This window comes from Xenopus laevis, chromosome 6L, assembly GCF_017654675.1.
Source record: "Xenopus laevis strain J_2021 chromosome 6L, Xenopus_laevis_v10.1, whole genome shotgun sequence".
NCBI classification, from domain to species: Eukaryota; Metazoa; Chordata; class Amphibia; order Anura; family Pipidae; genus Xenopus; species Xenopus laevis.
The window spans coordinates 13,262,735-13,285,739 of record NC_054381.1 but is presented as its reverse complement, the minus strand read 5'-3'; the positions used below and the strand labels follow the sequence as shown (position 1 = coordinate 13,285,739).

The window sequence follows — 23,005 nt, the reverse complement described above, 5'->3', positions numbered from 1 at the left end:
ACCCCCTTCTTTTCACTAAAGGCACAGAACTGTTGACACAAAGGGGCAGATTTACTTAGGGTCAAATATCGAGGGTTAATTAACCCTCGATATTCCACTGCCGAATGGAAATCCTTCGAATATCGAAGTAGAAGGATTTACCGCAATTCGTTCGATCGAACGATTAAATCCTTTGAATCGTTCGATTCGAAGGATTTTAATCCGTCGATCGAACAATATTTCTTCGACCAAAAAAAGGTAGCAAAGCCTATGGGGACCTTCCCCATAGGCTAACATTGACTTCAGTAGGTTTTAGGTGGCGAACTAGGGGGTCAAAGTTTTGTTTTTTTTTTATAAAGAGACATTACTTCGACTATCGAATAGTCGAACGATTTTTAGTTCGAATCGTTTGATTCGAAGTTGTAGTCGAAGTAGCCCCTATTGATGGTCGAAGTAGCCAAAAAAAACATTTGAAATTCGTAGTTTTTTTTATTCTATTCCTTCACTCGAGCTATGTAAATGGGCCCCAAAATATTCTATATTTTGGATTAGGGATGCACCGAATCCAGGATTCAGTTACGTATTCAGCCATTTTCAGCAGGATTCAAATGCGGCCGAATCCTTTTGCCTGGCCGAACCCGAATCCTTAAAATCATGTGACTTTTCGTCACAATACAAGGAAGACAAAAAAAATAATATTTTTCCCTCGCTGATTTGCATATGCAAATTAGGGTTCGGATTCGGTTCAGTATTCGGCCGCATCTTTCACAAAGGATTCGGGGGTTCGGCTGAATCCAAAATAGTGGATTCGGTGCATCCCTATTTTGGATGCATGCATATGTATCCTTGTGGCATTTTACATACCAGCAATTAATTCTCTCTCTATGTAAGAAAAACTTTATATACATTAAAGGGGTGGTTTACCTTTAAAGGAGAAGGAAAGGTTAAAACTAAGTAAAGGTGGCCATACACGGAAAGATCCGCTTGTTTGGCGATGTCGCCAAACGAACGGATCTCTCTCCGATATGCCAACCTTGAGGTGGGCAATATCGGGCTGATCCATCCTAACGAATGGGAACAGGCGGTTGGATCGCGGGACCACATCAACGAACACATGCGGCCGCAATCTGACGAAATTTTTTGTCCCATCCGATCGGGAGAAGCCCGTCGGGGGGCCCCATACATGGGCCAATAAGCTGCCGACTGGTCTGTCGGCAGCTTTTATCGGCCTGTGTATGGCCACCTTAAGCTTTATCAGAAAGGTCTATATAAAGACACCAGTAAACCCTCAAAGTAATGCTGCTCATAAGCATAAGTAGCATTTCTTTCCTTCTATTGTGTACACATGGGCTTCTGTATCAGACTTCCTGTTTTCAGCTTAACCTCCAGGGCTTGGGCTTGAGCATGCTCAGTTTGCTCTTCTCTCCCTCCCTCCCTGTTGTAATCTGAGCCCAGAGCTATAAGTCAGCAGGGAGAGACTCGGGCAGGAAGTGATGTCACAAGCTAATATGGCAGCTGCTATCCTAAACAAACCGAGAGAGCTTCTAGAGCTTTTTACTCAGGTATAGTAAAGCATTCTACAGAATAAATATATCATTCTATCTTGAACAATTGCAGCTAATCTATTGACAATAAACTGCCTCTGTAGCTTTCCTTCTCCTTTAAGTTAACTTTTAGTAAGTTATAGAATCGCTAATTCTAAGCAACGTTTCCATTGGCCATCATTTTTTCTTTTTCTTATAGTTTTTGAATTATTTGCCTTCTTCTGATTCTTCCCAGCTTTCAAATGGGGGTCATTGACACCATCTAAAAAAACAAATGCTATATAAAACTACATTTATTGTTATTGCTACTTTTTTATTACTCCTCTTTCTATTCAGGCCTCTCCTAATCATATTCCAGTCTCTTCTTCAAATCAGTGCTCGGTTGCTAAGGGATTTGGACCCTAGCAACCAGATTGCAGAAATTGCAAACTAGAGAGCTGCTAAAACGCTAAATAACACAAAAAACAAAAAATGAAAAACAATTGCAAATGTTCTCTACTAGGAATGGACCGAATCCAAGTTCTGCCTTTTTCGGCAGGATTTTGCCTTTTTCAGCAGGATTCAGCCTCGGCCAAATCCTTGTGCCTGGCCAAACCAAATCTGAATCCTAATTTGCATATGTAAATTAGGGGCGGAAGGGAAATTGTGACTTTTCATCACAAACAAGGAAGCCCCTAATTTGCAACATTATGATTCGGTTCGGTATTCGACTGAATTTTCATGAAGGATTCGGGGATTCGGTGCATCCCTACTATCTACATCAGTGATCCCCAACCAGTAGCTCGCGAGCAACATGTTGCTCTCCAACCCCTTGGATGTTGCTCTCAGGGTCCTCAAAGCAGGTGTTTATTTTTGAATTCCAAGCTTGAAAGCAAGTTTTAATTGCATAAAAACTAAGTATACTGCCAAGTTGAGCCTCTTGTAGGCTGCCAGTCCACAAAGGGGCTACCAAATAGCCAATCATAGACTTTATTTAACACCCCAAGGGACTTTTTCATGCTTGCGTTGCTCCCCAACTCTTTTTACACTTGAATGTGGCTCACAAGTAAAAAAGGTTGGGGACCCCTGATCTACATCATGCTAAAAGCAAATTTAAAGACGAACAACCCCTTTAAAAAGATGCTCTATTGTAAATTGATGAATTCCTCAGGCAAATACCTGTATGGCAGTCTGTATGGCAGTCTGTATGGCAGTCAGTAAGGCAGCCCCCACCCATGTGAATTGAAATACGGCTTACTGCACATAACTCACAGTATTTTACCATTCTTGTAAATAGACAAGCAAATAATCTCTACGTGGATATAAGAAGAGATTTCAGGCTTTAAACACACAAAGTGTGGCAAACTTGCATATGAGAGGGTCACAAGGGCTTTTTATTTTGGAAAGAGTAAAATTGATTTATGTTGGAAGCTGGTGAGTATCCCTGTGTCCTGCTGATGTAATAACTCTGAGCACTGACATGGCCCCGGGCCAGTGCCGAGCCCCGGGGGGCTTTCTTGTGTTGCTTACATCTGATTGGTCGTTAGGGCTGGAGCGGGGCCAGTTTCATGATCAAGAGGGGAGGTAGAAAGCAACAATATCAAACAGGGACGGTTCATGCAGCGGCTGTGCTGGAGAGAGCTGTGTCATGGCAGGGGTGAGAGCCCTGCGGCCGGCCATTGATTGGTGCTTGTACTATGTAAGCATCCCTCTCAATTCTATTTGTATTTACGTTTTTAAGGGTGCCCATATTTTTTCTTAAAGGAACTTCTAGCTCTCCGTTCTTTTTAAAGGGCGCCATGACCATAAACTGAACTTTTCCTGACTTAGAAGAACTACTTCATTATGAGGCAGAGAGCTGTTTATTGGATAATTTGCAGATGGTCATTATTTTATTGGATAATTTACAGTTGGTCATTATTTTATTGGATAATTTACAGTTGGTCATTATTTTATTGGATAATTTGCAGTTGGTCATTATTTTATTGGATAATTTGCAGATGGTCATTATTTTATTGGGTAATTTACAGTTGGTCATTATTTTATTGGATAATTTGCAGTTGGTCATTATTTTATTGGATAATTTACAGTTGGTCATTATTTTATTGGATAATTTACAGTTGGTCATTATTTTATTGGATAATTTGCAGTTGGTCATCATTTTATTGGATAATTTGCATATGGTCATTATTTTATTTGATAATTTACAGTTGGTCATTATTTTATTTGATAATTTGCAGTTGGTCATTATTTTATTGGATAATTTGCATATGGTCATTATTTTATTTGATAATTTGCAGTTGGTCATTATTTTATTGGATAATTTGCAGTTGATCATTATCTTTTGTTACCTCTTTTATTTTAGCAATATTTTTTGTTGGATGGTTTTTCCCATAAAAAGTCTTTCCCCTGTTTCCAAGCATTTTCTTGTACCTGTTGGCTCCATTCCATTATGGATGGTTTTTGTATATCAGCCTGAGCAATCTGAAGGCCGGCTGCTGGCTATGAATGCAGTTGGAATGCAGTGTACTAATCACATTGTTTGCCGTACTAAGAAACTCTGGAGTGATGCCCTGGGGATCTCTGATAAGCCCCAAAAGTGAAACTGGCAATGCTACATCAATGAACTGGTTTCACCAGGGATGTGTAGGAAGTATAATAATTATATACTGTGCTTTGATTCCAATAAACCAGTATAGTTGTGATTTTCCTACCTCTATGGCTCCTGTGCGAGCTGCCATGTTCTCATTGGTTTTTTGTTTGGATTTGGCCCTGATTTTTTTTTTACAAAATTAGAATTAGAATTGGTCTACTGCTTTATTGTTGTACAGGTACGGGGCCTGTTATCCAGAATGGTCGGGTCCGGATAACAAATCTTTCTGTAATTTGGATCTTCATAGTCTTCTAGAAAATCATTTAAACTAGGGATGCACCGAATCCAGGAGCGGGGATTCGGCCTTTTTCAGCAGGATTCGGCCGAATCCTTCTGCCCCGCCGAACCGAATCCAACTCCTAATTTGCATATGCAAATTAGGGGTGGGGAGGGAAATTGCATGACTTTTTGTTAGAAAACAAGGAAGTAAAAAATGGTTCCCCTTCCCACCCCTAATTTGCATATGGATTCGGTTCAGTATTCGGCCAAATCTTTCGTGAAGGATTCGGGGGTTCGGCTGAATCCAAAAAAGTGGATTCGGTGCATCCTTAATTTAAACATTAAATAAGGATTAATTATATCTCAGTTGGGATCAAGTACAAGCTACTGTTTTATTATTACAGAGAAAAGGGAAATACTTTTTTTTTAAAAAAATTTGGATTATTTGGATACAATGGAGTCTATGGGAGATGGCCATCCCGTAATTCGGATAATCTGGATAATGGGTTTCCGAATAACGGATCCCATACCTGTTCTGGAAATACTCCAGCATTAGTTGGGTTTGGCCATTTAAATGCATTGGTACTTACTAGAGGGAACATGCTTTCCTTCATTTGCCCAATAGCTCAGTCAGTCTAACTGGCCAGTGTTGTCTTTACAGAAATAACAACATCTGCAGCTGTTGTTTTAATGATATTTATACAGAAATGGAGTCTATTTTCCAAAATTGCATCTTTAAAGGGAACCTGTCATCGGAAAACATGTTTTTTTTCCAAAACAGTCAGTTAATAGTGCTACTCCAGCAGAATTCTGCACTGAAATCCATTTCTCAAAAGAGAGAGCAAACAGATTTTTTTATATTCAATTTTGAAATCTGACATGTGGCTAGACATTTTGTCAATTTCCCAGCTGCCCCTGGTCATGTGACTTGTGCCTGCACTTTAGGAGAGAAATGCTTTCTGGCAGGCTGCTGTTTTTTCTTCTCTATGTAACTGAATGTGTCTCAATGGGACATGGGTTTTTACTATTGAGTGTTGTTCTTAGATCTACCGGCAGCTGTTATCTTGTGTTAGAGAGCTGCTATCTGGTTACCTTCCCATTGTTCTTTTGTTTGGCTGCTGGGGGGGGGGAAAGGGAGGGGGTGATATCACTCCAACTTGCAGTACAGCAGTAAAGAGTGATTGAAGTTTATCAGAGCACAAGTCACATGACTGGGGGCAGCTGGGAAATTGACAATACGTCTAGCCCCATGTCAGATTTCAAAATTGAATATAAAAAAATCTGTTTGCTCTTTTGAGAAATGGATTTCAGTGCAGAATTCTGCTGGTGCAGCACTATTAACTGATTCATTTTGAAAAAAAAATGTTTTCCCATGACAGTATCCCCTTTAATAACTGTGAGTCCCAATATGCTAGGTATAATTAGTAATGAATTCAGAATTAAATAATAATCAGCTCTGTCACAGACAAACTTCATTTTCTGCTTGATTTCCAACAACCCCTAAACTTAGTTCTCAACAGCAGCCTAGAACTCACTGAGCATGTGCAGTGCCACTGGCATTTAAAAGATGGCCCAACAAGATCCAAGATGGGGAACTCATGGGAACAAATTTGAAAGCCTTGAATAATTACTGTTATAGGGCCGCTGAGCCATTAGGATGGTGCAGTGCAGTTCAGTTCATACATGGGATCTGTTTAAATGATTTTCTAGGTATAAGGTATGAAGATTCAAATTACGGAAATATCCGTTATCTGTAAAGCCCCTGATCCCGAGCATTCTGGATAACAGGTCCCATACCTGTATATAGAATACAGCCTTTCTAGCCGTCTGTAATCCCCCCTTTTGGGTTTGTTCTAGGGATGTTTTTATTTGTCAGAAATCACCACCTGTGACTACTTGTGATTCGAATGGGGAACATCTGAAATTGGCAGAATTGCCGTTTTTCAGCCGAAAATGCTGTACTGAAGGTAAATAGGCTTAAAAGTGTCGGTGCTGGGGGATTCTGGTGTTTCCCAATCATGCCAATGGGAGATTTCAGTAGCTTTGCAGCTGGCTGGCCCAGTGAGAATAATTACATTTTTATCAACTGTCATTAAGGAGAAATTAAAGGAAAAGTACAGCTCCAACTGTCAGGGGGAAGAAGAGCTTTGCAGCACAGGTGCATGTTATTTTGGGAAAGAGTTTTCTGAATGCAATGTTGTTATCCAGTAGAAATGCATAGAGATGTGTGTGTATATACCTTGCCCAGGGTTACAGTGATGTGATTAGATATGTGGCAAGTGTGCGTTACATAACGTAGCTTCACGCCGCATAATGAGCTGCAGAGCTAAATGGCAGTTAATGTGCTTTCCCCCGACAGCTGGATAATCCATAGCAAAGTGTCAACTGCTTGCACTCATTGCCCGAGGCTTGCATGGCAGAAAAGGGGAAAATTCTCATTTATAGAATGTGTCGGGTCAAATGGAAGATGTGCTTTTTTTTATTGCTGAGAATGATATGAGCATGAAGTCTAACCATTCCCTTCATGGGAATCAAGGTTTCCTTCCTTGGATGTGTGTGTAGCCACATTATACAGCACCAGCTCTTGTCTCTATGTAGTTTATAGTCGCTCATACTCCAGCCAATATCACTAACCTGCCCCATCCGGCTACACATTGCTACTTTTTATTACTCATCTTTCTTTTCAGACCCTCCCCTATTCATATTCCAGTCTCTTATCCAAATTAGTACATGGCTGCTAGGGTAATTTGAACCCTAGCAACCAAATAGCTGAAATTGCAAATTGGAGAGCTGCTGCATAAAAAGCTAAATAACTATAAAAAAAACACAAATAATGAAATGAAAACCAATTGCAAATTGTCTCACTCATTATTCTAAAAGTTAATCAAAGTTGAACAACTACCCCCTCCCTGAACACCCTTCCTTATATTTCCTTTGTGTATCCACTAAAATGATATTCTTTATCTTTTATTCCCTATTGGAACAGAGTGTAAAACCATTAAAAATTATTTGTTGCTTTAACTGAAATCTGCCTTTCTGGTTCTGACTCTTGAAACAATGTAGCAGAAGGTAACTGTTCTTCTAGCCAAGACAGATGTTTAGCATTTGGCTTCTGCTCCATTGTTATGTATATTGGAACGCTGCTTAGAATTACATTTTATTTCTTTCTGTAATTTATATACAGAACTTACAGTACCAGCGCAGAGGTTTAGCAGCTCTATACTAGAGTCCTGCAGCGGGTCGAGTATCCGAGTTACCCACAAAAACCTGCGGTACCCTGCGGGTTGCATGTAGAAGTTCCAGGTGCGGGTATAGACGCTGGTCGGCGGTTCTGCAGGTTTGCGGGCCGCGGGTCTTCTCAATATCGATATTTACTCCTTTTTTTCTGGTCACGGCTACTTCCGATGACGCCACTTCCGGTTTACAATGGCAGCACTTCCTGATTCTTGATGGTCAGCGGGTCGTGGGTCCAGGTTGCGGATAAGGTACTTGCGGGTCGGGTAACGGGTCCAAGCGAGTAAGAATGTGGGTTGCGGGTCCGGGTTATAGATTGCAGGTTGCGGGTACGGGTCCCAAAAAATGGACCCGCGCAGGACTCTACTCTATATTAGTTTGGATCCAGGCTTTCAAAGTTGCCCACAGGAGCTCAACGTCTTGTACCACGTAATGCCATCTAAGAGTCCGTGGCACTGCACATGCTCAGTGGGCTTCAGGCGGCTGATCAGAGGCTAAGCTTTAGAGGTTGTAAGAAATTCTAAAAACAGAAGAAAATTAGGTTACATCTGTCATAAAAGATGATGCTATAATCCGAATTTCATCTATTGAACCTGTTGTCCAGAATGTTCGGGACCTGGGGTTTTCCGGATAACTGGTCTTTCTGTAATTTGGATCTTCATACCTTAAGTCTACTAAACAATCATGTAAACACTAATTAAACCCAATAGACTGGTTTTGCTTCCAAAAAGGATTAATTATATCTTAGTTGGGATCAAGTACAAGCTAGAGTCCTGCACGAAACCAATTTCCAAGATCTGAACCGCAACCCACATATTTACCCACTTTGATCCGCTACCCGACCCGGACCCGCAACTGCCTTATCCGCAATCCGCCAACCACCATCAAACAGGACGTGATGGTGCTGCAAACCAGAAGTGACATCATCAACAGTGGGTGGGACATATAATATATAAAAAGACAATATTGCATAAGATAAGAAATTTAGATGTGACCTGCATACCCGCGTCCCGCATCTATACATCTAAAATCCTCCCCTCATTCTGCAGGGTGCCCGCCTTTTTTGCGGCTAACCTGCGGGTACCCGACCCGCTGCAGGACTCTAGTACAAGCTATTGTTTTATTATCTCAGAGAAAATAATGTGGATTATTTGGATAAAATGGAGTCTATGGGAGAAGGCGTTTCCGTAATTTGGAGCTTTCTGGAAAACGGGTTTCCGGATAACTGGTCCCATATCTGTATTAGGCTAATTGTTGAATGGTACTGCCCATGAGCCCCAGTTTGATTGATGGTTGGCAAAGGGACTAACACTCATTACTTGTACACATTAAACAAAGGTATTCTTAGTTTGGGTGGGGGGGGGTGCAAGCATGTGCCCCACATGGGCATCGCCTCTGTAGTTCTTTCTGCTTCCCCAGTTCTATAGTTCTTTATGCCGCTGTGCACAGTGACCGTACTCCATCCCAGTAAAGTGACAGTGGCTAACACTATGTGACAGTTTGATGAGGTTTCACATGAGGGAGCAGCAATGCTGAACAAAAAGGCATTTCTCCTTAATTGAGCATTGCATATAAACGCTGATTAATGGCCTTGTGTTTGTAAAGATTAAATGCAATATTAGTGTGAGTAATGGCGCAATGGTTTGGACCGCATTCTGATTCTGGATTGTTCTTTACCCCGTCGTATGGAAATGGCATTTCATGTACTCGCCACTGCTTTGCCACATTTTCGTCTCATTAAACAGTCGTTTCGTTTTCTGCATCTTCAACTGTTCTGCACCCAAAATGGGATTTTGCTCGGGATTTCCAGTCCTTATTTTGAAAGAAGTTTTTAGGGTTCAGATTGGTTCTGCAGAACACTTGTTTATGTGACTCAGCTTTATGGTAACTTTTAGTATTTTGTAGAATGTCCTATTCTGAGCAACTTTTCAATTGGTCTTCATGTTTTATCTGTTATAGTTTATGAATTATTAATCTTCTGCCTCCTTTCCAGTAGTGATCACTGACCCCCAGCAGCACCGTGAGGCTAAAATTTTATTGCTGTTGTTACGGCAATACTCTTCCAGTCTCTCATTCAAGCCATTGGTTGCTAGGGTAAATTAGACTGCATGCATTATCACACTGGGGTTCATCCTTCCAGTCTCTTATTCAAGCCACTGGTTGCTAGGGTAAATTAGACTGCATGCATTATCACACTGGGGTTCATCCTTCCAGTCTCTTATTCAAGCCACTGGTTGCTAGGGTAAATTAGACTGCATGCATTATCACACTGGGGTTCATCCTTCCAGTCTCTTATTCAAGCCACTGGTTGCTAGGGTAAATTAGACTGCATGCATTATCACACTGGGGTTCATCCTTCCAGTCTCTTATTCAAGCCACTGGTTGCTAGGGTAAATTAGACTGCATGCATTATCACACTGGGGTTCATCCTTCCAGTCTCTTATTCAAGCCACTGGTTGCTAGGGTAAATTAGACTGCATGCATTATCACACTGGGGTTCATCCTTCCAGTCTCTTATTCAAGCCACTGGTTGCTAGGGTAAATTAGACTGCATGCATTATCACACTGGGGTTCATCCTTCCAGTCTCTTATTCAAGCCACTGGTTGCTAGGGTAAATTAGACTGCATGCATTATCACACTGGGGTTCATCCTTCCAGTCTCTTATTCAAGCCACTGGTTGCTAGGGTAAATTAGACTGCATGCATTATCACACTGGGGTTTATTGTTCCAGTCTCTCATTCAAGCCACTGGTTGCTAGGGTAAATTAGACTGCATGCATTATCACACTGGGGTTCATCCTTCCAGTCTCTTATTCAAGCCACTGGTTGCTAGGGTAAATTAGACTGCATGCATTATCACACTGGGGTTCATCCTTCCAGTCTCTTATTCAAGCCACTGGTTGCTAGGGTAAATTAGACTGCATGCATTATCACACTGGGGTTCATCCTTCCAGTCTCTTATTCAAGCCACTGGTTGCTAGGGTAAATTAGACTGCATGCATTATCACACTGGGGTTTATTGTTCCAGTCTCTCATTCAAGCCACTGGTTGCTAGGGTAAATTAGACGGCATGCATTATCACACTGGGGTTCATCCTTCCAGTCTCTCATTCAAGCCACTGGTTGCTAGGGTAAATTAGACTGCATGCATTATCACAATGGGGTTCATCTTTCCAGTCTCTTATTCAAGCCACTGGTTGCTAGCGTAAATTAGACTGCATGCATTATCACACTGGGGTTTATTGTTCCAGTCTCTCATTCAAGCCACTGGTTGCTAGGGTAAATTAGACTGCATGCATTATCACACTGGGGTTTATTGTTCCAGGCTCTCATTCAAGCCACTGGTTGCTACGGTAAATTAGACTGCATGCATTATCACACTGGGGTTTATTGTTCCAGTCTCTCATTCAAGCCACTGGTTGCTAGGGTAAATTAAACTGCATGCATTATCACATTGGGGTTCATCCTTCCAGTCTCTAATTCAAACCACTGGTTGCTAGGGTAAATTAGACTGCATGCATTATCACACTGGGGTTCATCCTTCCAGTCTCTAATTCAAGCCACTGGTTGCTAGGGTAAATTAGACTGCATGCATTATCACACTGGGGTTTATTGTTCCAGTCTCTCATTCAAGCCACTGGTTGCTAGGGTAAATTAGACTGCATGCATTATCACACTGGGGTTCATCCTTCCGGTCTCTAATTCAAGCCACTGGTTGCTAGGGTAAATTAGACTGCATGCATTATCACACTGGGGTTTATTGTTCCAGTCTCTCATTCAAGCCACTGGTTGCTAGGGTAAATTAGACTGCATGCATTATCACACTGGGGTTTATAGTTCCAGTCTCTAATTCAAGCCACTGGTTGCTAGGGTAAATTAAACTGCATGCATTATCACACTGGGGTTCATCCTTCCAGTCTCTAATTCAAACCACTGGTTGCTAGGGTAAATTAGACTGCATGCATTATCACACTGGGGTTCATCCTTCCAGTCTCTAATTCAAGCCACTGGTTGCTAGGGTAAATTAGACTGCATGCATTATCACACTGTGGTTCATCCTTCCGGTCTCTAATTCAAGCCACTGGTTGCTAGGGTAAATTAGACTGCATGCATTATCACACTGGGGTTCATCCTTCCAGTCTCTCATTCAAGCCACTGGTTGCTAGGGTAAATTAGACTGCATGCATTATCACACTGGGGTTCATCCTTCCGGTCTCTAATTCAAGCCACTGGTTGCTAGGGTAAATTAGACTGCATGCATTATCACACTGGGGTTTATTGTTCCAGTCTCTCATTCAAGCCACTGGTTGCTAGGGTAAATTAGACTGCATGCATTATCACACTGGGGTTTATTGTTCCAGTCTCTAATTCAAGCCACTGGTTGCTAGGGTAAATTAAACTGCATGCATTATCACACTGGGGTTCATCCTTCCAGTCTCTAATTCAAACCACTGGTTGCTAGGGTAAATTAGACTGCATGCATTATCACACTGGGGTTCATCCTTCCAGTCTCTCATTCAAGCCACTGGTTGCTAGGGTAAATTAGACTGCATGCTTAATAACACTGGTGTTTATTGTTCCGGTCTCTCATTCAAACCTCTGTAAAGAAGAGCTTCTGTGCTACATGGATTCAAAAGGAAACCCGTCTTTAAATTGTTCTTATACCAGTCAGGTCACAGTTCCCCAGAACAGATTCACATGTCCAAGAACTTCACATAATTGTTTGTTTATAATCTTGTAATAAGCTCGTGAACAATAGGAAGGTATAAAGGAGGAATATTTATATAATACACAAGAGCCATGAATATCCTTTAAATTATTTCCTTATAAATGGTGCTTAGTGATGTCATCAGTCATAATCAGCGCTTAGTGATGTCATTTCTGTCACATGACTCACTGAAACCTGTGTATTATAATAAAGTACCTCTTGTAAAATATGAGGATATTAGAAGTAACCTCGGAGTTCCATGACCTGTATTAAAAACACTGGGCCTCTTGCTTTTATATGGTCATGAAACTCCTCGGAACTTAGAATATCCTTATATTTTACAAAAGGGGGTACTTTATTCACTATTTAATATAGGTATTATATATACATACTAACTGGTTGCTTCTTGTGACCCCCTGTAGAATAATAGGCTTCAAGGCAAAAATAATACAAATACAGACTGGTGGTGTTAGCAAAGCAATTGAAACTACTGTTTTTCTATGATAATCTGTTCTTCTCTCCTGTTTTTATTGGCCCCTGATGCTCGATGCCCCCTGCTGGCATGCTACATACTTGCCCCACCTCAAGTTGTTAATGTTGTTATTTCATAAAGACCTGTCTGTGTAATCTGCTGACTCTATGTAACATAATAATAGATGTTTTGATATTCCCTTCATTTCTATGAAATAACTATTATTTTATATTTTTACATTTTATACAATCTTCACTGACTGTCACTTATGTAAATAACATGGTTCATCTGCACTACATCTGCTCTGCTGCTATACATAATTTAAACATTGTTTTAGAAGTCTTATTTTTTTAATCCCTTTGTACTAGTTGTAGTATTTAACCAGTATGTTTAATTGTGCTAAACAAGTGGATCAGGATGCATTTCACTGCATGTTGTACCTGTATAACTATGTATGTGACAAATAAAGAATCTTATCTAAGAGAAACACTTTGGGCAAAACAAGGCAGGAACATATAATCTGCAATATATGTGTACCTTCAGGTCCCCTTACAGGTATGGGACCTGTTATCCAGAATGCTGAGAACCTGGGGGTTTTCCAAATAAGGTATCATTCCATAATGTGGATCTCCATACATTAAAGAAACAGTTCAGTGTAAAAATAAAAACTAGGTAAATAGATAGGCTGTGCAAAATAAAAATGTTTCTAATGTAGTTAGTTAGCCAAAAATGTAATGTATAAAGGCTGGATGTGTAACATAATAGCCAGAACACTACTTCCTGCTTTTACCCAGTTTTTATATTGATCAATTCCTTTGTCTGCTAAAAATAAACAATTGATTAATTATATCTTAGTTGGGATAAAGTACAACGTACTTTTGTATTATTATTATTATTATTATTATTATTATTGTAGTAGTAGTAGCAATGGGAAAAAGAAATCATGGTTTCCAGATATCAGATCTTGTATCTATGCAAGAGAATGCACATTTTGGCTTAAAGGAGAACTAAACCCTAAAAATTAATGTGGCTAAAAATGCCATATTGTATATACTGAATTTATTGCACCAGCTTAAAATTTCAGGACTTCAAACTTGTCACAGGGGGTCACCATCTTGGAAAGTGTCTGTGACACTCACATGCTCAGTGGGCTCTGATTGGCTGTTGAGAAGCTAAGCTTAGGGGTCGTCACTGATTATCCAGCAGAAAATGAGCTTCCCTGGCTGTAATATAAGCTGATGCTACAGGTTTGCTGATTATTAAATTCTGATGCTAATTGCACTGGTTTCTGTGCTGCCATGTACTAATTATCTGTATTAATTACTAATCAGCCTTATATTGTGACATTTCTATTCTATGTGTACTGTATATTGTGAGTGGGTCCCTAAGCTCAGTAAGTGACAGCAGCACAGAGCATGTGCAGTGAATCAGCAGAAAAGAAGATGAGGAGCTACTGGGGCATCTTTGGAGACACAGATCTTTACTGCTAAAGGGCTGTGGTTGCCTTGGGCTGGTAAAGAAACACAAAACATAATGTACCACATTTCTAGCTACTGCTTTAGTTCTCCTTTAAGAGTCTTGGCATTAACCACAACCAATATGGCAACTAATGGTTATGGGGTTATGTCCCATCTCAGACTGTCAGTTAAAGTTTGTAATACTAACGGACTCCTGCTACACAAATATGGCAGCCCCCTCATACAGGAACATTGGGCATCAGACAGGTAATGTAAAATCATTGTGCAAATACTTTATGGTTATAAGTAGCTTTCAAATTCAACATTATGATTGATGTAAAAAAGTTGAATTTCTGCTCTTTAAGTCTACTAAAAATCATTTAAACAAATAAAGCCAACAGAATTGTTTTGCTTCCAATAAGGATTAATTATATCTGAGATGGGATAAGTACAAGCCACTGTTTTATTATTACAAAGGAAAAAAATGTAATTACTGGAGAAAGCCTTCCCATAATTTGAAGCTTTCTGGCTAATGGGTTTCCAGATAATGGATCCCATACCTGTATCCATTTTGGGTTCTGTTTCTACCACTTGAGAAGAGCTTCCAAGTTACTGATGGTATAAATCTTTAAAACTGTAAATTCTATAATTTTGCCATTTGTAACCCCATCCCTTATTTTCTGCCCTAGAGCAAAGTCTCCACAACATGGTGGCGCGTGTATGAACGCAAGTACCCAGACCACATCTGAGGAAACAACCGGAAAATTCTGGGATGAACTGTGTCAAGTTGGACTGCCGGATGATTTCCATATTCAAGCCTTATTTGAGCCCTCAGGTAGGATGGAACACTTTAAATATATTTATTTGTTACCGTGTCTAAAAGTGGCTGGCGTGTCTTGGAAAAAAAAATGGCCCACTATATAAAGAATGAGTGGGGTGTGGAATCCAGGCCGCCATCAGGGGGTCATGGGCGACGGTTGTCCCGGGCCCGCAGGATTTTGTGTCTAAGGGGGGGCCCAACCATGCTTCACCTACTTGATTAGCCGGGCCCCCTTGTCTTCAGCGTCCTGCACAGCAGCTCTGTGCATTGAAGATTTTCTCCTATTAAGATTTCCTGTAACCTCATTGGTCCTTTAAGAATAAGTCCCGTTAAATCTGCATTGGGATTGGATGCCCTTATCCAATCTCTGTACAGCTCTACCGGGACTTAAAACACTATTATTATATTATCTTTTATTATGATGTAGAGCAACAATATGCAGTTGGTCTTCATATTTTATTATTTGCATTTTTTTCAAATATTTAGCTGTCCAGTTTGCAATTTCAGCTGCTATTTGGTTGCTATAGTCCAATTTAACCTAGCAGTGTTTTAGAAGTAACAGAGGAGGGTCTAAATAGAAAGATAAGTAATAAAACGTAACAGTAACGTCACACAGCAATCGTTTTTTTGACTGCTCGGGTCAGTGACCCCCCAGATTTAAAGCTGGAAAGAGTTTGGAGAGGAGGGCAAGTAATTGAAAAACTATAAAAAAAAAAAATATTATCAATGAAAAGGTGCAAACAAATGGCCATTCTATATAACATATTAATGATTCACTTGGTGAACCACCCCTTTAACAGGCAGGCTAGATTGATCATTTTGACTTCTATACTGTGTTTAAATGGGGAAAATATAATGTTTCCTGGCCGTCTATTACCAACAAAATAGACGTTATGTCACTTGCATAGCAGTAGAGTAGCAGCTGCATAGATTGCAGGTTATATATGTCAGAGGGAAGAGTAAGCTGGTTAGCAACACATTGACCCTGTGCTGTTAGTAAAAGGTTAAGGTTACTAAACCTGCTGTCATTAACGCTATATAGCAATATTATTATGTTTTTATCATTGTAAATAAAATTATGTGAATTATCTAATCCCTGTGAACTGTGGCTTTTAGTGATGTTTGGGTCGACTTTAGCAAGACGCAGGCAGCTGCGCAACCTCCTAGCGCCCCATTTCCACCAGACGCACTTTTTAAAAATATTCTCGTGGCCCTTCCCCTTCCATGACATCACTGCAGGCTGGGTGCGTGTATATAATTTGGTGGGTTAGGGTCGGTGCGGGTTCTTGGGGGGCGGGTTAAGGTCGGGTTGTGGGTTCTTGGGGGGCGGGTTAGGGTCGGGGTTCTTGGGGGGCAATTTAGGGTCGGGTGTGTGGGTTCTTGGGGGGGCGGGTTAGGGTCAGGTTGCTTGTTTTTGGGGGGCGGGTTAGGGTCGGGTTGTGGGTTCTTGGGGGCGGGTTATTGTCGGGGGTTCTTGGGGGGCGGGTTAGGGTAGAGTTGTGGGTTCATGGGGGGTAATTTAGGGTCGGGTGTGTGGGTTCTTGGGGGGTGGGTTAGGGTCGGGTGTGTGGGTTCTTGGGGGGCAGGTTAGGGTCGGGTTGTGGGTTCTTGGGGGGCGGGTTAGGGTTGGGGGTTCTTGGGGGGGCGGGTTAGGGTAGAGTTGTGGGTTCATGGGGGTAATTTAGGGTCGGGTGTGTGGGTTCTTGGGGGGTGGGTTCAAATAATAAAATATAAAACTATGGTTTGTAGTTCTAAACCTACACAGTGAAACCTACACAGTGAGTCAGGGGGCTTATTTTCTGAAAATGCAAAAAGTTCACCCTGATAGACGGGATTGATATGAGCTACAACTTCATACTAACCTTGTCCTCTCTTGTTTTGCAATGATTTAGGTCAGTGCTGGGCTCACCTCCGCTGTGCACAATGGTCACCCGGCGTACACCAGACTGAAGAGCAAGAGCTGCTCAATGTGGACAAAGCAGTTGTCTCAGGGAGCACAGAAGTGAGTGCATCTTCAATACACACTTGCCGAATTTTCTTTCACGCTCATTGGGGATCTATCCCTTATTATTATAGCAGATGGAGAATAAATCTGTTGCGGCTTTTATTGTTTTTGTAGAAATTTTCTTGTTACAACCAACTAATTTTCTGCTGATTTCAGAATGGGTTATTGATTGGCATGACAACCTGTTACACCAGGGGATTAACTGTCGGATCCAATGGCTTATCAACCTTACTTTTTCATGTTGCAACTGCTTAATTCCAACTGTTGCACCAGAAAATCATTTGTTAAAGGGGAACTATTGCGAGAATGAAAATTTAATGTGAGCTTCAGCATACTAAAACTTCCTAAAGACAATCAATTAAAAAATCTGTACCAATTCTGAAATCAAGTTTACGTACACGATTCCTCTCTTCATTCAGCAGTTGGGTGTCAGATGAATGATCCAATATATCTTATAGGGGGGCTCCTTTTGCCTAGAAGATGTATTAGAGCTCACTCTATTAAAATCACCAGACATTATGTCTCTCTACATGCAGGATTTGTGCAAAAGGCAGTTATTTTGTTAGATTTTGTTTGTACTGGAATCAGTTATTTGAGTGAGCTCTAATACATCTGCTAGGAAAGGGAACCCCCCCTATACGATATATTGCATCTAACTGTCAATGAATATCTGACACCCAACTGCTGCATGAAGAGAGAAAGAAGAGAAACAGATGCTGAGAGAGGAATAGTGAAGATAAACTTGATTATTTCAGAAACAATGCAGAATTTTAACTGATTGTATTTAGAAAGTTTCTTACTTGAGGAAGCTTATATGACCTTTTCAATTTTAAGGATAGTCCCCCTTTAAGTTAAGAGGGATTCATAGTTAAAAGCAGTCAAACATCTGTTGATCAATGAAAAACCTTTAAAGAGTGTTGTGATCTGGCTCTGATTAAAGGAGACTAAAGCCTAACTAAAGTAGCTAGAAATGTTGTATATCATGTTTTGTGCTTCTGTACCAGCCCAAGGCAACCACAGCCCTTTAGCAGTAAAGATCTGTGTCTCCAAAGATGCCCCAGTAGCTCCCCATCTTCTTTTCTGCTGATTCACTGCACATGCTCTGTGCTGCTGTCACTTACTGAGCTTAGGGACCCACTCACAATATACAGTACACATAGAATAGAAATGTCACAATATAAGGCTGATTAGTAATTAATACAGATGATTACTACATGGCAGCACAGAAACCAGTGCAATTAGCATCAGAATTTAATAATCAGCCCTGTAGCATCAGCTTATATAACAGGGGAAGCTCATTTTCTGCTGGATAATTAGTGACGAGCCCTAAGCTTAGCTTCTCAACAGCCAATCAGAGCCCACTGAGCATGTGAGTGTCACAGACAGTTTCCAAGATGGTGACCCCCCTGTGACAAGTTTGAAGTCCTGGATCATTGCTGCTATTGACAAGCTGAAACTTTAGCGTCGTGCAATAAGTTCACTATATAAAATATAGCATTTTAGCCACTTTCTTTTTTAGGTTTTAATTCTCCTTTAAATCTGTGTATTAAAGGAGCACTATATCTGTTAAGACTCGAGTGAGTTCTATAAAGCTTCTGATGCACATGCAGCTTGCCTGTTGTGATTCAGCGGTTTATTATATATTTACTTGTCTACTGAATAAAACATGTAGTTCTTTCAGAAATCAATACCAGGATAATGGCAAATTCCTCTATAGACTGTTTATTCAGTACAGGTATGGGACCTGTTATCCGGAATGCTCAAGACCGGACATTCCTCATAACCGGTCTTTCCGTTATTTGGATTTCTAGGTCTACTTTTAAACATTAAGTTAACCCAGGATAATAATTATATTGTTATACAGATATGGGACCTGTTATCCAGAATGTTTGGGACCCGAGGTTTTCCAGATAACAGATCTTTCCGTAATTTGGATCTTCATACCTAAATAAACCCAATAGGCTGGTTTTGCTTCAAATAAGGATTAATTGTATCTTAGTTGGGATCAAGTACAAGCTACTGTTTTATTATTACACAGAAAAAGGAAATTTATTTAGAAATTTGAATGGTTTCATTAAAATGGAATCTATGGGAGCCGGCCTTCCCATAATTTAGAGCTTTCTGGTTAACGGGTTTCTGGATAACAGATCTCCTACGTGTATATTTAGCTGGCATGTCTTTTAGTGCTGTATACAAACCCAGTTCTGCAGGACTGTGGGTTTCAGATTTCAATAATGGAGTCCATGTATCTGGATCCCGTCTTGGGACTATATTAATGTGGGGAAGACTGTTCATGAAATTACCATTCACTGTTTAATTCTGTGTAGAATGAACTCCTTCTTGTCTGTAAACCTAAGACACTGACTGCAGATTTTGGAATGAACGGGCTTGATTTGTCCAAGCGCATTTTATCCATTTAAATTAACTCTTAAAAGGTTACGGAGGTAGCTACACGTATGGGGCCCATTAACCAGAAACCAGTTAACCTCTAATTTACTGGAAGCCCGTCTCCATTTTGTCAAATTAATCAACATTTATTAAAATTATTTTCTTTTTCTCTGTAATAATAAAACCATCTAGGTATGGGACATGTTTTTCAGAATGCTCGGGATCTGGGGTTTTCCGGATAATGCATCTTTCGGTAATTTGGATCTCCATACCTTAAGTCTACTAGAAAATCATGAAAACATTAAATAAACCCAACAGGCTGGTTTTGCCTCCAATAAGGATTAATTATATCTTAGTTGGGATCTACTGTTTTATTATTACAGAGAAAAAGGAAATCGTTTTTAAAAATTTGCATTATATTGGTAAAATGGAGTCTATGAGAGACGGCCTTTCTGTAATTCGGAACTTTCTGAATAACAGGTTTCCGGATAACTGATCCCATACTTGTACTTTATCCCAACTAAGATATAATTAATCATTATTGGAAGTAACAGCAGCCTATTGGGTTTATTTAATGTTTACATGATTTTCTAGTAGACTTAAGGTATGAAGATCCAAATTTTGGAAAGATCCATTATCTGGAATACCCCAGGTCCCAGGCATTCTGGGTAACAGGTCCCTTACCTGTAATAGGGATAAAAATCAAGATGGTGTTAGACTAGAGGGGGTCATATATTTAGACGTGTAAGTTAGTTGCCCCCAAGAAGAGAGGAAAGCTGGGAGCAAATGCAAAAAATGGCAGATTGTGTGTCACATTGTACAGTTAGAAAATTAGTAAATGACCCTTTATGACTTTTTTTTTTTTAATAAAAACAATAGGCAGAATGCATTTTTTAGACAAGTCCTGTGTATTTGTCTTGTGTTAAACATAGAGGTGTGTTTGTAGACACAAACAATTGGCATCACATTTGCAAGGCAGTGCTGAGCATTCTGGGGCTGTGTGATAATGCTGCTTTGTTGGTGCAGTCAATAGTTGGTTTCTTTTAAAGGGATTCTGTCGTGATATTTATGGTGTACTTTTTATTTCTAAATGACACTGTTTACACTGCAAATAATTCACTCTACAATATAAAATTTAACTCCTGAACCAACAAGTGTATTTTTAGTTGTAATATTGGTTTGTAGGTGCATCTCAGGTCATTTTGCCTGGTCATGTGCTTTCAGAAAGAGCCAGCACTTTAGGATGGAACTGCTTTCTGACAGGCTGTTGTTTCTCCTACTCAATGTAACTGAATGTGTCGCAGTGGGACCTGGATTTTTACTATTGAGAGTTGTCTCTTATGGCAGAGACACACGCTGCTATTTCGGGAGAATAGTCGCCCAGCGACAAATCGCTTCTTCTTCGTTCGACTAATCTCCCCGAACTGCCTCCCGCCGGCTAGAATGTAGATCGTCGGCGGGATGGCACTCGGAACGCTTAGTTTTCCGAAGTCGCCTCACAGGCATCCTTTATCTTGAGTTAGGGAGCTGCTATCTGGTTACCTTCCCATTGTTCTGTTGTTAGGCTGCTGGGGGGAGGGGGCTGATATCACTCAAATTTGCAGTACATCAGTAAAGAGTGACTGAAGTTTATCAGAGCACAAGTCACATGACTGGGGGCAGCTGGGAAACTGACAATATGTCTAGCCCCATGCCAGATTTCAAAATTAAATATTTTAAAAAAAATCAGTTTGCGCTTTTGAAAAATGGATTTTAGTGCAGAAGTCTGCTGGAGCAGCACTTTTGACTGGTTGTTTTGTAAAAAAAAAAAAACATGTTTTTCTATTGCAGTGTCCCTTTAAGCATTTTTCCCACCATTGCATTATAATGGTTCCTAAATCCTGTCATCTGCCCTCATCGCTTGTGCAAATAAGGAATGTTTTATAAACCCTTCAGCGTTCAGGCTACAAATGTAAATCTAATCTTTTGAGTTAGTATGTTTATTTGTGGGGATAAAACAAAGCTTGATAATGGCGGGGAGATGTGTCAACAGCATTAATTTGGAGACTGAGAGGAGCCGCGTCAAGGATGTGTGTAATTAAGTAATATTTGGAGGAAATTAAGACTAGGGAACAGCATCAAAGCTGCATCTGGAACAACACTCCACAAACAGCAGTGGCTATAAGAGTTATGAGTTTAGGGAGTTTGGAATGTTGTTATAATGTGGCGATACTAATAATATTCAGAAGTGGTGAGTGACTGACCCACAGAGCTTGCGCTCTATGGTTAGTTACTGAGGTGATCTCCCTCCCTTGCATTGATACTAATTAGCAGTGATCAAAATTTTATTATGTCAAGAGCAAATGGCAAAATATGTCTCCTTGGTATGGGATCCGTTATCCGGAAACCCATTATCCAGAAAGCTCCGAATTACAGGAAGGCCATCTCTAATAGACTCCTAAATGATTTCCTTTTGCTCTGTAATAATAAAACAGTAGCTTGTACTTGATCCCAACTAAGAAATAATTAATCCTTTTAGAGGCAAAACCAGCCTATTGGGTTTATTTGATGTATGAAGATCCAAACTACACAAATATCCAATATCTGGAAAACTCCAGGTTCTGAGCATTCTGAATAACAGATCTTATACCTGTATTAGTTATTTACTATAGCTTCAATTCACATTGCTTGTCTTGGGCTCCATGATGGAATTTGGATCTATATAAACTCTATTACTCCTGCTTCACCTTATATATCCAGTGCACATTGGTTCTAGGTAGTTCTAGTTCCTTGAACCGTAATGCTATGGGATAGATTACAGGTATAGGACCTGTTATCCAGACTGTTAGGGCTAGTCCACACGAGGAGATTCAAGGAGATTTTGTCGCCTGGTGACTAATCGCCGCTTGTGCATTAGCGCAGGCGACTTTGCATTGTAACCTATGGGGAGATAGTCGCTCAAAAGACGAGGCGATTAGTCGCCAGGCAACAAAATCTCCCCGAATCTCCTTGTGTGGCCTTACCCTTAGGGACTGAGGGTTTTCCGGAGAAGGGGTCTTTTCTCTAAATTCGATCTCTATATTGTAAGTCTACTAAAAACACTTTGAATTAAACCCAATAGGCTGGTTTTGCCTCCAATCAGGATTAATTATATCTCAGTTGGCATCAGGCTCAATGTACTGTTTAATTATTACAGAGCAAAATGAAATTATTTAAAAAAGATCTGATTAAAATCAAGTCTATGAGAGATGGCCTTCTCGTAATTCAGAGCTTTCTGGATAATGGGTTTCTGGATAACAAATCCCTTACCTGTACTATGTTTTAAGGTTTTTTTTTTTAAGCACTTTAAGGCAGCTTTGGCCAATGAGAGAGCTAAATTGATTAATCTAGGCATACATGCTAAGATTCATTCATTTTCGAGAGTCTCCAAATAGCGTTAATTTACCCAATTTGACCACCAACACAGTGGGCCAAATCAGGGTCATCCGATAATGATTGCAGTCTAAGGGGACCTATCAGTAGAAGCTCACATCACCTGCAGGTAGAATCCTCACCACACTGGGTCTAAT

At 40.4% G+C, this 23,005-nt stretch overlaps 1 protein-coding gene across 10 annotated transcripts in view; it reads left to right on the top strand.

The window, feature by feature from the left end:
* Window positions 1-23,005, top strand: part of kmt2c.L (lysine methyltransferase 2C L homeolog) — a 173,555-nt gene that overhangs the window by 59,798 nt on the left and 90,752 nt on the right. For all 10 annotated transcript variants that reach the window (XM_041565790.1, XM_041565791.1, XM_041565792.1 and 7 more), the window contains exons 5-6: window positions 14,934-15,079; window positions 16,957-17,066. In XM_041565790.1, the coding sequence (XP_041421724.1) occupies window positions 14,934-15,079; window positions 16,957-17,066 (256 nt within the window). The remainder of the gene's footprint in view (window positions 1-14,933; window positions 15,080-16,956; window positions 17,067-23,005) is intronic.